Source organism: Notechis scutatus, chromosome 12, assembly GCF_049901735.1.
Source record: "Notechis scutatus isolate UNSWTSFEM ecotype Mainland chromosome 12, rNotScu1.2, whole genome shotgun sequence".
NCBI lineage: Eukaryota > Metazoa > Chordata > Lepidosauria > Squamata > Elapidae > Notechis > Notechis scutatus.
In genome coordinates, this window is record NC_142020.1 from 16,848,558 (window position 1) to 16,863,382 (window position 14,825).

A 14,825-nucleotide genomic window follows, 5' to 3' on the forward strand; every position below is an offset into this window, starting at 1 on the left:
CCAAGCTGACTTCCCAGGCCTTGCAGCCCAGGGGACAAGGGGGCTCTTTCCCCAGCCACAACTCCACTGCCCATGTGCACAGACAGGTTCCCCCAGGCTGGGAGATGGACTGGCACCGACCCATCAGAATCCCCTCTTCTGGCCTGGAGTTGCACCCCGGGGGGGGGGCGCTCAGGAGAAGTGCCTGGAAGGTGCCCAGAAGCCCTTGAGCAGCCCAGGCTCCACTGCAGGAGGGGCCACCACTGGCAGGGCCCAAGTGAACCTTCAGGGAGGGCTGCCTTCCCCTGCCCGGGAGGGACGGGCAGAGACCCCTTTGGGTCAGAGAGGGATCCAGCGTGAAGCCCAGGGGGGCAGCTGGGGGTGGATCCCCCGTCCTCTCTGCTTTTCTCTCACCCATCACCAGGACACAAAAGGCCAGAGAAAGCGGCGTTTTTCTTTCCGTAGAAAAAGAACCTTTATAATAAGGTTTATCATTAACTTTTAGAAAAAATAGATATAAAGTAACAAAAACGTTTCTGCATGGCAGAAAATGACTGGCAAGGCTCCTGCGGGCCTCAGTTTGTGCAAACAGTTCATCAAGTGTGTAAACATTGGTAGTCAAGTGTTCGAATTCAGTGGAACTGCTACAGAATTGAGATGCGCTCATGATGGCTTGTGTAACAATCCAGCCACGGGGATCCCGCTCCACGTCTTCCCACAGGGACGGGATGCCCAGCGCCACAGGGAGCCTCCACGCCACCTGCGATTTGCCACTGCAGAGACTCCCTTTCTCCCAACTGGCTCCCCGGACTGCACACCCGCAAGGCGCCCCTTCCAGCGCCCTCCTCCTGTTGCTCCAGCGCATCCGCTGCGTAATGCTCCCCCCTCACAATTTAAAGGGGAAGGACTCCAGGTAAGCCTTCAGGACTGGGTTGAGTGGGATGCGGGGCAAATTCTCCCTCCCGAAAGTCACCACAATCTCTTTGCGGCAGAGGTCCTGCAGCGACCGCAGGCGCTCCTTGTGTAGTGGGGCGACCAGGACCTTCCGGGGCGAGTGGACGTAATGCTCCAGCAGTTTGAAGAGGCAGTCAAAGGCCTCTTTGCTGCCCTCCAGGCTGAAGTGGCCGGCCTGGAAGAGGACCCGGACGCTGGTGGGCCCCGTGGCCGTCTTAACGCTAACGGTGAAGAAGCAATTCTTTTGCCGGCTGTCGCGGAGAAGGAAGGTCCCCACCAGCTCGCCCTTCAGTTTGTCGTGAGCAGCGCTGACTGACAGTGGGCCCCAGTAGAAGCCGCACTCCTCCAGCAAGGCGCTGGTGCGGGCGATGATGCCAAAGTCCTCCTGTGAGCGGAAGGTGTGGAAGTGGGTGTCCTGTGGGGCTTGCACTGTGCCGTGGGGCGGCCGGACCTGCAGGGCAGCCCGGAGGGAGGGCTGAAGCCGGCCACTCAGCTCCGCTGCAATCCCATTCTCAGGCGTTACGCTGCTGTGTGCTACCATCCTACAAGCGAGGCCCACTGGAGCTGCTGCCCATCGCGGGGGGAGGCAGGGGGGGCCCGCTGTGCTGGGGCTCGCCTGCGAATCAGAGAGAGAGAGAGAAAGGACAGAGGTCACTGAGGATCCATCCACGGCAGGTGGAAGCAGCCCCGCTGGGACCGCAAAGAGAACCAGAGCCGAACCCCTGCCGGGCAAACCCAACTCACGGCTGCTGCTTTTGTGGGGAAACCGGGCGCCCCAGACAAAGCCGCCCCTCTGCCCAGCCGTGGTTTCCCCCTCTGAGCCACAGAGGCCCCAGCTCAGCTTCACGTCTTTTCCATCCGATGCTCCAACCGCCAACCCTCCTCCGCCCAGCCTTTTTCTCTCCAGGAACAGTGGAAGACCAGCCTCCACAGCAAGAGGTTCTGGGCCTCCAATCCCTCCCTCCCCACACTCCTCCCCCCCTTTCTGGTTTTAGTTTGAATGGTTACCAGGAGGAGGGAAGGCTCATCCGCCAGAATCTAAGCTCTCTAAGTGATGCATGGCGCAAAGAGGCCTTCCTGGCACAGCAACAGGCCCCCCTCCCCCTCCGGAAGCCCACCCTAAAAGAGTAGAAGAATTGGTTCAGGCCTAAATCCCCCAGGTGCACCCCAATGCGCTCTTCTCCTCAGAATGAGGCCATCTTTGTGCCTTGGCCGCTTGCCAAATTCCCTCCCCTGCTCTGCAGCCCCCTCCCCTCTTCAAGCAAGCTCTCAGATCCATAAAGAGGTGAACCCTGAAAATGTTATTCAGCTGGCATTGCAAAAGGGGCTCCCAGCTGGGGGGGGGGGCGGCAAGAGGAGGCCCTCCCAGGGCAACGCTTAAGGGGGGGCCGAGTCACTGGGGAGGAGGGGGGGCAGCAAAGTGTACATTTCACCAACCCTGGAGCTGCCTCCTCCTGCAGCGACTCTCCTGAGAGGGCCAGAGAAGCGGGGAGCCGAGCCCTTCTGGGCTGAGGGAGGCTGGGCTTCCGCCCGGGGCCCTGAGCCTCTCGGGCTTCCGGCGCTCGGGCCTCTCTCAAGACCAGGGGAGCCCTCAAAGCCCCTCTAGTGCGGCGGTCGCAGGAGCGCACCGCGGCCCCCTTGGCGCGCACGCCAGAGCAGGCAGGCGTCGCCTTTGAGGGGAGCAACTTCGGGGTCAGGACCAACCGGCTTTCTCCTCCCCCTGGAACCAGCCAAGGCGACTGGAGGGGCTTTTATGGGGCCACCCTTGAACGGCCCGCCCCAGGTGGATGCTCCGGCCAAGGAAGGCCGCACAGGGCAAGGCAGACCCACCAGCGGCTCGGCCGGACGGAAGCTGCCCCGGCAAGCCAGCCCTTCGGGGGACGCTGGACGGGGAAACTCGACACCCGCCACATCTGCCCGGCACGGGGGGGGAAGGGCCCTTCCAGCGCGGGGAGGCCGACGGAGACGAAGCGCCCTTGTCTCGCCTTTCCAGCAGGGGAGGAGACCGGGGGAGCAAAGCCGCCCCTCCCAGTCGCTCGACTCCGCCGGGGAGTCCGCCCATCCCCGGAGCGAAGGGGCTGCCCTGCTCGCTGCCCGATCCCACCGCGGCCGCCGGCTCCGGCTCCCCTGGCCAGACGCCGCCCGCGGGTTCCCGCGGGCCGCGACGGGAGTCCTAACCCGGCCGCGCTGCGTCCCGGAAAGGCTCGGCGACCCCGCAGAGGCTCTTACCGGAGGCGCCTGGGCGTCGGCAGGCTGCCTCCCCGCCCGGAGCTGCGAGGCCGGATGGGGACGCGGCGGGGCCGCTCAAGGCCGGGCCTCGGCCGCCGCCGCCGCCGCCTTCTCTTCGCCGCCGCCGCCGCCGCAGCTCTCCGGCGAAAGGGACTCCCCGCCGCCGCGGCTCGCCAAGGCTGGGCCCCTCTGACTGTGCGCGCTGCTTGTTCGGGGCGCCGCGGCCGCCGCAGCCGCATCGTCCGCGCCGGGACCGGCCGCTGGTGCTGCTCTGGGGCTGCCACCGGAGCTCTTGTCGGCGCGGCGCCCAACGCCCGTCTCCTCGGCCGGCCCTCGCCGGGGGCTTTTGAAGGCCTGGCAGGCCCCGCCCCCCGCCGCCCAGCACTTTCGCTTTCCCTTCTGCGGGGGAGGGGGCGCCGGGGCACCTCTGGAGGCGCTGCGGCTCCAGGAAAAGGAAAGGGAAAGAGCGACTCTGCGCTGCTTGGCCGGAGCGCGGCGAAGGGACGGGGAGGGGCCTCCTCGCGGGACCCCCTCGCCCCCCCGCTCTGCCTGCACTGGCGTCCCCGCAGTTAAGGCGCCACAGGCCCCCAGCAGCCCCTCCGGGACCCCTCAGTCCTCGTGCCCGGAGGAGGCTCCGGGTGTGACCCGGGACCAGAACAGCGACGCCCCCACCCTCCCCGGGCCCATCTTGGCCTGGGAAGCGCTGGCCCATTTCTGGCCCATTGCAACTGGCAACAGAGGGCAACGCAGCGCGGGACACACTTGTATTCTGCGACCGTCCATCTTGGCCTTCCCTCTCCCCACTCTGGGAACAGGCGGAGGGGAGGGGGCAGCCCCCCGCCTGGAGGGAGCCTCCGGATGCTGGCGGTCGGTGGAGGAAACTAGACAGGAAGGGGGCAACGTGTCTCCCACGACAAAGGAGGCGGCCGGGCGGAGGGGGAGGCGGGTCGGTGGGCCCAAAGTGGCCTGAAGCGTCTACCGCCTCCCCCCGCCTTTGCAGCGGCGGAGCCTTTCCAGGCAGGCGCTCTGTTTATTCTAAGCGGAGCTGGATTCTCCTCTCCCGGCTCACTTCTCAGAAAACTCGTGTCCGGCAATCGGCGACTTTCCCTTTCCTTTCCTACCGCCCCTCCCGGCAGGCGACAAGAGTCACCGCTGACTTGGCAGCCGGAGTGGAACAAGATGTGCCGGGCTCGGAGGTCGGGACGGGTGGGGAGGCGATCCGGGGCCGCATTGGCTGGACCAGGTGAAGGAGCGACGGTCCCCAAGAACCCAGAAGTGAGACGTTACATCCGGGACTGCTGGCAACCAACCCTCCAGCCTGGAAAGGCCACTTCCTGCTTAACGCCGAATTCTTTGGAATGCCCGGCTGTTCCGGAGCATTGGCCCACCGCCCAGAGTCGCTTCTGGGAGACCACACATTTGATGAATAAATCAATACAAATTTCTCGGAGAATAAGCCCCCCCCCCCCTATTGAAGGTTATCCTGCAGAGGAGGTGTCCAGGGGGCCGGCAGCTGATGAGCAGCCCCCTCCCATCATCTCCCAGGGGTCTGGACCAGGGGGCTTCCGGGCTGTCCCTCATTTCCAGCAGAGGGTGGTTTTGGCAATGGCAAGAAACCTTCTCATTAAGAAGGGGTGGGGTGGGGGTCTCCAAGTGGTATTTACAGAGAATAGCCCTCCTTCCTCTCTTCACTTTCTCTGGGAGGGGCCCAGCAGAGCAGTGAAATAAAGCAGGAGATCCTGGCAGGAGTCCTTCCTCCCCCCTTCCACAACTGGGAACAGAACAGCACTCCCTGTTCTGCTTCTCAATGGATGCCACCTTTGCCTTTGTTCCCCCCCCCCCAGGGGGCGGATTCAGTCGGTTCTGACCAGTCCTGGAGAACCGGAGCAGAGATTTTGAGGCAAATCCCACCCCTGACTGGAGATTTTACAGTCTCCTTTCCCTGCCACGCCCACAGAACTAGTAGTAAGAAATTTGAATCCCACCACCACTGCTCCCCCCTCCCCCTCTCTCTCCCACAAGAGGCTTTCCAGGAAAAAGCCTGCCTTGCACTTCTCCCTGTCCCAGATTCCAAGAAGACCTTTTTCTGGAAGTCCCATGAGAAGCTGATCAGGTTGAGATAACCCTGACGTTACTTTTGTTTTCCTGGAAAGAGGCTGCAGCTGCTGCTGCTTCCTCAAATCTGCAGGACTTCCAGAGAGCCACTGGATTTCTTGCCACTCTTAAGCCAGGAATCTTGCTTCCCACAGCTCTCGGGCAAACTGGGCTAAGGCCTGCAACTTTTGACTCCTCTTTTCGCACAAGAGTCTTACAGGATCTCCAAATGCTGGATTATTATTGGCAAGGATGCTCAAGCCATCTTTAACCTAGGTTTTGTAGCTGGTTCAAGTCTTCCTGTGTTTGTTTGCACAAGCAAAACACTCTATAAGGACAAATTTCTGCCTGAACTGGGTGTTTCTAACTTTCAAACAACAACAATTTTTAAAAGGAGCTTCAGAAATTTATCCCTCCTTGAATGGTCCCTGGCTCAGGTTGAACAGGCAGGATCGCAACATGTTTCCAGGCTGGGAAAATCAGTACCTGTTGGATGTCTGACTGGTGGACTAGCTCTGTCTGACTTGCAACAAGGCAGGGACCCAGGTTGCAACACAACCTGCCATGGAGATGTTTTTTAAAAAATTCACTTTTCTTGTGGGAGGCGCTTCAGAAGAAATCTAGACTTTCAGGGTGCTGCGCTTACCAGCATCAAAGTCACTTCTGTTTCCTGAAGGCGCTTTCTGATCCTCCAGAAAGACTGAAACTGCGGTTTCTGTCTTCTTTTCTGAAATGGTTGATTTCAGGGAAACCACGCAGAGATGAAAGTGACAAAGACGAGCTGGACTGCAGACCAGCCCCTGCAGGTCCCAGAATCCCATGGAAGTCCCACCTCCTCCCTGGAGGACCCGCCAGGCTTTCCTTGGAAGAGGTGGGGGTCTCTCTCACACAGGAAGGGGCTCCTGGTCACGGCCGAGCTGGGCTGAAGGGGGTGGACATTGCAGTCCAGCCAGGTGGGAAAGATAGAAGAGGAGGGAGGGGGAGGGGCTGGGGGCTCCTTCCAAGGAAAACCTTGGAAACTCCCAAAGCTGAGGAAACCTTTGACAGGCCTGTTCGGTTGGGGGGGCCTCTGTCCACCCACAAAGCCAAGAAGCAGCCAGGTCATGGTTGCCGCCGAGGGGACAGGCTGCTTCTGACCACGGGACCCTCTAGGACAGTGATGGCTAAGCTTTCTGTCATCGTGTGCTGAAAGTGCACCCATAATGCAACGCACGTGTGACCATCCTGCCCCCTGCGCCTGCGCCCGCGACCCCGCCCCACGTGCACACAGATACTTGACAATCAGCTGGCAGTCAGGAGGCGCATGCAAGTGGATCTGTTCTGGGCGACAGCTCTGCGCGCCACTTCCAGCATGCGTGCCATAGGTTCGCCATCACGGCTCTAGGTCAAAGGTCTCCAAACTTGGTAAGTTTAAGGCTTGTGGACTTCAACTCCCAGAATCCCTGAGCTAACGTGACTGGAGGAGGAGGAGGAATCCTGGGAGTCCACAAGGTTTACAGCTGTCAGGTGTGAAGACCCCCCCCCCTGCTCCAGGTGAGCACGACTGAGCACCATAGATACCTCCAGCCATTCAGCACTGCAAAGGAGGTTTCTCCCCCGGAGACCCAGAAGGGGGAGGGGAAAAAGAGAGTCCAGCAGAGATGGACGTCCTTTGGCCACCAACCTCCATGCAACTCATGGCTCACGCACTCACCCCTGCTACCTGGTAGCAGAAAGCAGACACCCCCTTGGGGGGCAACCCTGCCTAGGCTTAGGGTTCAGTTGCCATGAATCCGGAGAGCAAAATGGACATCACCAATGGATTTGTAGCACATCGTGCTGAGGTGTGGACCTTTTGAGCGCACATACATTGGGGAGGGTTTGTCGCAGAGAAGGAAATGGGAAAGCAGTGACATTCATTTGCTTATTTGTGGCTCTGCTTCTGCAGAAGAGCAGCTGTACATACACAGGAGGCAGAAATTACCAAAGCAGCCGTGGTACCAAGATTACTCAGCTTCCAAAGAAATTCAGGCGTCCAAAGAGGCACCTCTGTATGGTGCTGCCCCCTCCTGGGCGAAGCTTTTGCCAGTCGTTCTCCCTCAGAAACCGAAGGCTGGTCCATGGGGGCTGGCTGAGAAATGTCTGCCCTTGGCGAGAAGGGCCAGAGGACAGGCTGGACGGTAGGTCAGCTCAGCTCTCATCTGCCTCTCCTTGTCCTCCAGCCATCTCTGGGTCCCCATTAGTGGCCTGGCTCCTTCTGCCCGTCAACTGGTTGTGTTCAAGGGTGGAAAGAAAAAGAAGGAAGGAAAAAAAGAAAGAAAGAAAGAAAGAAAGAAAGAAAGAAAGAAAGAAAGAAAGAAAGAAAGAAAGAAAGAAAGAAAGAAAGAAAGAAAGAAAGAAAGAAAGAAAGAAAGAAAGAAAGAAAGAAAGAAAGAAAGAAAGAAGCGAGGGAGGGAGGGAGGGAGGGAGGGAGGGGAGGGAGAGAATCCACCCAAGGTAGCCCTATTTGGAACAAAAAACCTTTCCAGGGGCAAAGAAGGGAAAGGAAGTGGGTGGCTGTGGTGTGAATAAATCAGCTTTTAAATGTTTTAAGACTATTAGATTTCAGGAAGGAATGTGAACGCATTAGACAGTAATGAGATGAAACATGGATTTAATCTTGACTTCAACGCTCACACCAGGCTAAAATTAGACAACCGGCTTTTCTGCCTGTCTCATCGCACGCTGGGAAGGCAACCTCAATGCCCTCCTTCTGTGCTTTGACTCAGAGACCCCTTGCCCAAAGGGGTCTTTGTCCACAGCTCCCCCCCCCCCAAGCCAGGTGGGGAGCAATGACCCCCAGGTCTCCCCCTTCATACAGTGAAATTCTCCTGAATGAGGACGGCAATTCGAGAGAGGCCTGGATCCCCCCACCCCCACCCCTGCCTTCCTGGCCTGTGCTTCCTTCAGGGGCAGGGAGTGAGAGGCGGCATCCTGGCAAACAGGAAGAGCCACAGTTAATTACCAGGTTGTTATGATCCTGGTTTACAAGGAAGAAGAGACCCATGAATTAGCTCAGCATCTTAATTGGGATTCAGGGCGAGGGAATCGGCCTCCCTCCACTCAAGAGGCCTGCCTGGCAACATCAGGAAGTGAAGCTGTTGAGCCACCTCCGGTCTTTTGGACCGACAGAGTCACATTGGGGTGCAGGATGGAGGCCAGGGGACACCCAAGGAAATGTTGGGCTCAGTATTGACCTGAGGAGAGCCCATTTGACAGGGATCACCTGGCCATCGCTTAGTCCAGCCTGTTCCTGCCACATGCCGGCAATTGACATGGGCTCCACATAAAAGTGCTGGTCATTCTTAGTCACCCTTCAGTGGGCAGCTGGAATGAGGAGAATGAAGGGAGTTGGGGCTACCTCCACCCAGGGCCAAAGTGCCTCTTTGCTTCCACAGAAGAGTTCCTGCATTCCAGCTTGGCTTTCCTGGCAGCTCCTCCAGGCCGAGGAGGGAGCTGGACCTGGGTTTGTTCACCCGAACTGGAACTCTGGAAAATAAGCTGAGGGCTGCCTCCCCCAGCTGGGCGAAGCTGCCTGCAGGCCAGGGAAAGGGGAGGGAGGGAGCGAAGGCTACCCTCCCTAGGCCAGCGGGCCAGTAGAGGGATAAAAAAGGCTGGGCTGAAGTCCCTGCCAAACTCCAAACAACAACGGGGAATCTCCTTTCCCTTCTTTTTCAGGAAAGAAAGGAGAATGATTGGCAAACACCCCGGCTTTCTTGGCTCATCTTTTGGCACCGATCTGCTTTGGAGTGGGGCTGAGTTAATCAGCCGAGCAAAGCGACGAAGCCTTTGTCCGGCCCCCTCCGGCTGCATTGGGCTACTACAAATCCCCTCATTCTGGCCGTGCAGGGCCAACAGTTGGGCGCGGGAGCCGAGCATGGGGGCCAAGGGCTGGCGGGAGGGTCCCCGCGGGGTTTGGGGGAGGGAGGCTCCGCCGTTGCTGGCCGCTGCCGACAGCTCCGCCCTCCTTCCCGCCCGCCCGCGCGCGCGCGCTTCCCCCATTGAGAAAAAGGGGAGCGGGAGCCAGGCAAGACACAAAAGTTTCAACGCTCGATCGGCCCGCGCCGATTGGAGGAGCGCGGCAGGGTCGCGTGACCCGCAGCCAATGGGAGGCTGCGCAGAGGCTCCTTGGGTTGTTTCGGTCGGGCCGAGAGTTGCCAGCAGTTGAGCGGGCGGGGCGGCGGCGGCGGCTTCTCCTGGCTGCAGGCAGGGTGAGTGGTGGCGGCCGAAGGGGCGGAAACGGGGCTGGGGAGGCTCTCCCAGCGGCGTTCTGCGGGGGGCTGGAGAGGCCGAGGGTCGCCTTTCCTGGCCCCCCTTCGCCGCAGGAGAGCTCGCCTTTGCCGCCCCGCCCGAGAGGCAAACGCCGTGCCGGGAGGTCGGTCCTGCGGCTCTCGGAGCGAAGGGGGCCCTGCGAACCTCGCTTGACCGGTGGGCTCGTTTCGGCCGCTCCGCCCCCGAGCCCTTGCAGGTGGGCCCCCGACACCGTCCACGGCCACCCCCGCTATCCCAGCGCGGTTGGGAAAGGACCCGCGGAAGCTGACCAGGGTGTGCCCGATGCCCCCACGGCCGGGCCCGGCCCAGAGGAAGAAGCGTTTGGGACGCCACCGCCCTCCCGCGGAGCCAGCCCTCCGGACGGCTCGGGAGCGCCGGGCAATTGAATGCTCCCCGTCCATGGGAGGCAACTGGCCGAAGGTCTTCCGGGGATGGCATTGCCCCCCCCCCGTGGCCCTTTGGGGAGGGAAGGGCGGGGGGGGGGGGCTGGTTTAGAGCAGTGCCAGGCTGGCCGGGAGGTTGCCTTGGTCTGCCCAGGCCCCTTCCTGGCTCCCTGGGCCCTCCAGCTCCTGAGGACTCTTCCTTTTTCTCTGGCCGGGTTCAGACCACCACCCCCCCCCAATCAGAGGCCTTCTGGCAGGGGAGGTGCAGTCAAACATTTATGGGTAGAAGTAAAACATTTTCTTTTACCTCTGAATCATGTTTGGAGCAAAATCTACAGAGATACCAATGGTTCATCTTTAAATTAACCCATAAGCCATAAGTTTATGGTGTCTTGGTTGCTGCTGCCGCCCCCCTGGCAGTTGAGCCTCTTCCTCTGGCTCAGCAGCTGCGATGGAGGAGCAGAGGGAGGCCTATTCAGTTGAGCCGCATGATGAGCTCTCAGGCCAGCCACAAGCCCAAGTGCTTCTTCCCAAAGTTCCCCACCCCCACCCCCACCCCGGCCTGCTGTCTAGGAAGTGCCTTTGCTTTTCTCTAGAGGCGCATCTTAAAGGAATAAGATGATCGTAAGGCCCTGAGGCTGGGAGGAATGTTGCCCTGGGTGGCTTATTTCAACCGGAAAGCTGGTCCTGTCAGGTGTGTGGTGGGCTCTGCACCAACCTGCGCCCAATGCTCTCCCCCGATTCACAGGAAGACCATGCCAGGTGGCTGCTACCATGACTGACCCCGAAAGAAGCCTGTTTGGTTCTGCCGAAGACGAGATCAGCTACTGGAAGGAGCTCTCTGGCAGATACAAGCAGTGGTAAGGGGCCCCTCCGGCTTCCCCGGGCACCGAGCAGTGGCGCTGCCAGGCGTTGGGCAGGCACGGAGTGGGGCATAGCCACCTGCCGGTTCCTCAGCCTGGCGGTCGGCGTGACCGGCTCCCGCCCCCTTTGCCCTCAGTGTGCAGAGCGCCCAGGAGGAGCTGCGTGAGTTCCAAGAGGGCAGCCGCGAGTACGAAGCCGAGCTGGAGACGCAGCTGCAGCAGCTGGAGACGCGAAACCGGGACCTGCTCTTGGAGAACGCCCGGCTGCAGGTGGAGGTGGAGACGGTCAAGGTGAGGAGGGGTCGGGCACTCCTGTATGCCAGGCCCCCTGGCAGCCGAGGGGGAGAGGTCCGTCTGGGACGTTTGCAGGTAGTGGGGGTCCAGCTGTGTGGTGCAGGTGTGGCCTGGCCAATGCTGGCCTTCCAGGGCACCTAAATGTACAAAGGTGGGCATCTCGGCTTCAGCTGGAGGGTTGAGATTTGCCCTTGTGGGCTCTCCGGGCGTTGGCAGGGTTTGTCCAGGGGAAATTGGCTGCTTCTGGGGGCTGTGGGAAGAAACGGGGGGCGGGGGCAGGTAATGCGAGGCTCAGCAAAGGCGAAGGGGAGGGAAAAGGGACACCACCCCTCCCCAAAGGGCCCAAAGTGCTTGGGGTCCTGTTTTGAAGCAGCCCTCGGACGGAAAGCCATGTGGACAATTGGGTCATTCATCCGTGCCCCCCTTGCCCCCACCCCCAGATCAGGGCTGGAACAGAGGCCCATTGAAGCTGCAGCAGCTGCCAGGGGGCGGCCTCTTGGGCAGCGTTGGCATTCAGAGCCCTATTCTGGGGGGGTGGGGGCTGGGGGCAAGGCCACTGGCGCAGACTGTGAGTGGCTCTTGCTCTGCCTGGTTCTTTGCGGCTAGGAGAAGGTTGCCAGCCAACATGCCGATGGGCAGCGGCAGATCTCGGCCCTGGAGGAAGAGCTGGGCCAGGTGACGGCCACCCGGGACCAGCTGCAGAAGTACATCCGGGAACTGGAGCAGTGCAACGATGACCTGGAGAGGGCCAAGAGGTGCCCTGGGCAGAGGGGGGCAGGGGGGCTGCTTCTGGGGGCCAGCTTCCTCAGGGGGTGCTAAAGCTCCGCCTGGGCTCCTTGCAGAGCCACCATTATGTCCCTGGAGGACTTTGAGCTGCGGCTGAACGAGGCCATCGAGCGCAACGCCTTCCTGGAGAGCGAGCTGGACGAGAAGGAGAGCCTCCTGGAGTCAGTGCAGCGGCTGAAGGACGAAGCGAGAGGTGGGCAGCTCTCCGGTGTGCACTCTGGCGCTTCCCAGCCGCTCTCTGTGCTGGAAAGCCCTGGCGGTTGGGCTGGCCTGCAGGGAGGAACGTCGGAGGGGAAGAGGAGCAGGGCTGGCAGCCACCCACTTCGAGCCCTGTAACGGCAGGAGGGAGCCCCCCGCTAGTCCCACGCTTCCCCGGCCACCTTCAGAGCCCTGTGGGGTGCCGAGGCCCAGAGGGGGCAGGCCGGGCAGGGGTGCCTCCCCTTGAGCTGCTTTGGCCCCCTAGATTTGCGCCAAGAGCTGGCTGTGCAGCAGAAGCAGGAGAAGCCGAAGGCCTCGGTGGACGGATCCCTGGCAGCCAGACGGACGGACACAGCCACGCAGGCCGCCTCTTCCAGGCCATCCACCCCTGCGCTCCCCAAGGGCTGAGCTTCGGATTTAGTACCCCAGGAGCCTTCAGAAGAGGTGAACCCCCCTCTCTCTCTCTCTCACACACACACACACACACACACACACACACACATTCTTTCTACTTGCCCAGTACAGTCTGTGAAGCAACAGCGCCCCCTGGTGTGGAAGGGGAAGACACAGCTGCGTGTCAGGCCCAGTACGCCCAGCGTCCTTCTCCCAGTGGGGAAGGTGGCTGGGGTCACTGATGGCCTGGAACGGAGTCAGGATAGAAAGTCTTGGTACAAAATCACTTCAGGAAGAGGAGGATCCTTAGAAAGATCTAAAATCCACAGAGCATCCGGTCCCTTTGCAAAGAACGCCTCCTTTTTAACCAAGGTTTTGAGAATGGATCTGGGGGAGCCCCGCTTACGCCGGCCGCACGGATATCAGCACTGAACATCGTGGGGGACCTCCTGCAGAAAGTTGGGGTGAGCCTTTGGGTCTTGGGTGGAGCGAGTGGAAAAGCTGGGTGTTCGCCCTCCATCCCTAGTCAAGCAGTGGGATCCAGGCTGACCCAGCGCGGTCTTTGCTCCCAGGCCCTGGAATCTAAACTGGCCTCCTGCCGAAACTTCGTCTACGACCAGAGTCTGTGCCGGAGCCCAGCGGCCCCTCCCCCCTACTTGGGCAGGGACGGGTTCGAGAGGCGGCTGAGCGGCCCCCACCTGCCCCAGGGGTGAGTCTACAGGAAACCCTCCTCCCTGTGGGGGGGACGGGGGGGGGACTGCCGAAATCACGTGTCCGTGTGGCTCTAAAGGCAGTGAGCCACGAGAAGTGGCCGAGGGCTCCACACTTCCCTGTCCCCCGGATGTGCTAGAATCGAATGGGTGTCAGCTGAGCCTTCAAGCCCAGATTTTCTCAGCCTGTTTGTGGAAAGACGGCCGTTCCCGGAGCCCCTGCCTTGGCCCAGAGTTTGACCCAGGGGGAGTAAAACACCCCCACCTTCTTTCTATTTAAAGGCTTTGGCCCTGGGCTCAAATGCGCCACTCCCGGCTGCTTAGTCCCAGCGGAGAAGCGCCCTGCTGGATCGGGCCCCGGGGCCAGTCTGCCTGGCATCTGCAGGCCTTGGGGGAGGCCCCAGAGCGGCAAGGGAGCAGCCCCATGGCAGGGCTCCCAGGAGAACGGGGGGAAGCTGCCCACAGACACGGCCTTCTGCCACCTGGCGCCCTCCAGGTGGGCCAGAAACTGGGAGGGGACCAGGCTGGCCTGATAGGAAATTGGGGAAGGAGAGCTCGAATCCTGGGCGTCCCAAGAGGGGGACCGGCTCTTCTGACCCACCCAGGGGCGTATGTGGCACCCTCTAACCTCCCCCTCCTCGTCTGGGGCGAGTTGGGCCTTCCCTCGCAGGCGCCGAGGCCAGTGACCCCTTCTGATCCCACAGGCTGGCCAGGAGTGTGGATCTAGGTCCATGGCCACCCAACCTTGCCGGGCCGGCGGGCCTTCCAGCCCAGGGGGCAGCCCAGGGGCTCTTCTGAGGGACCGTGGGGCCAGCAGCCGGAAGAGAGGAGAGCAACGAGAGGGAAGCTGGCTGCGTCCGCAGGAAGAGGGAGCCGTCTTGGGTCCCAGGAGGCTGAAGGGCCGCATCAAGTACCTCGCAGGAGGGCCGGAGGCCGGTTTTCCTTGCCTCGGACCCCTGCCCTGCCTGCCTCCCGTTGGGCCCCAAAGGTCCTTGTCCTTGAATGGGGGCAGCGGGTGCTAACCCAGCATTTCTGGGCACCCCAAGTGCATCTTTGGGGCCTCCGAAGCTGCGGCTGCCGAGAAGGAGCCCCTCCTGACGGGACCCTCCCTGGCAAAAGGGGTCGGGGTCTCAGGAAGCTCAGCGACACCAGCTTTGTCTGCTGCTGGAGAGGAGGGGGCCTGGCAGGTGCACCTGCCGAATGAATTTTAAAAAGCACAAGCTGGTACACTCCAGAGGTTTGAGACAAAAGCTCCCCTCATCCTTGGCCAACAAGGCCTTGAGGCGATGGGTGTTGTAGTCCAACCCATTCGAAGTCTGCCATCCAAAGGGTCTCCCTGGTGCCTCCATCCCTGTCTGAAGGGGGAGGCTCCTCTTCCAACAGGGAGGTTTCTTGGGGGCTCTTGTGCACCGGGAAAGGGGTCTGGGAGGGCAGTTATTAAACTGGTTTGCCATGCAAAACTGCTGTCTCCAGATTGGTTTTTCTTGGCTGGAACCAAACCGAATTGGCAGCAAGGAACCTCCCTGCAAACTTGGTCCAAAAACAAGAAGCAGCCTTCCTCTAACATACTTTCCAAAAGGTAGCAAGTTTCTAGTCCTCCGCCTGAAGAGACCCTGTTGTGAGCTGTCCCTGGGGTGCTTCCCTGCACACTT

At 60.9% G+C, this 14,825-nt stretch overlaps 2 protein-coding genes across 2 annotated transcripts; one reads left to right on the forward strand and one right to left on the reverse strand.

The window, feature by feature from the left end:
• Positions 1-429: 429 nt before the first annotated feature.
• On the reverse strand, positions 430-3,489 carry SOCS1 (suppressor of cytokine signaling 1). Its single transcript, XM_026683340.2, has 2 exons — positions 3,163-3,489; positions 430-1,549 (listed from the first exon to the last, which is right to left on the reverse strand). Exon 2 carries the CDS (start codon positions 1,472-1,474, stop codon positions 866-868), a length of 609 nt encoding a protein of 202 aa, XP_026539125.1. The 5' UTR covers positions 1,475-1,549; positions 3,163-3,489; the 3' UTR covers positions 430-865.
• A 5,963-nt stretch (positions 3,490-9,452) lies between these two features.
• On the forward strand, positions 9,453-14,633 carry LOC113422408 (nuclear distribution protein nudE homolog 1). The gene is given in 10 exon segments (XM_026683339.2): positions 9,453-9,485; positions 10,678-10,789; positions 10,930-11,083; positions 11,693-11,841; positions 11,929-12,065; positions 12,336-12,464; positions 12,467-12,514; positions 12,836-12,927; positions 13,036-13,172; positions 13,878-14,633. Coding segments are annotated over 9 exon segments (1,026 nt in total). The 5' UTR covers positions 9,453-9,485; positions 10,678-10,703; the 3' UTR covers positions 13,972-14,633.
• The last annotated feature ends 192 nt before the right edge of the window (positions 14,634-14,825 follow it).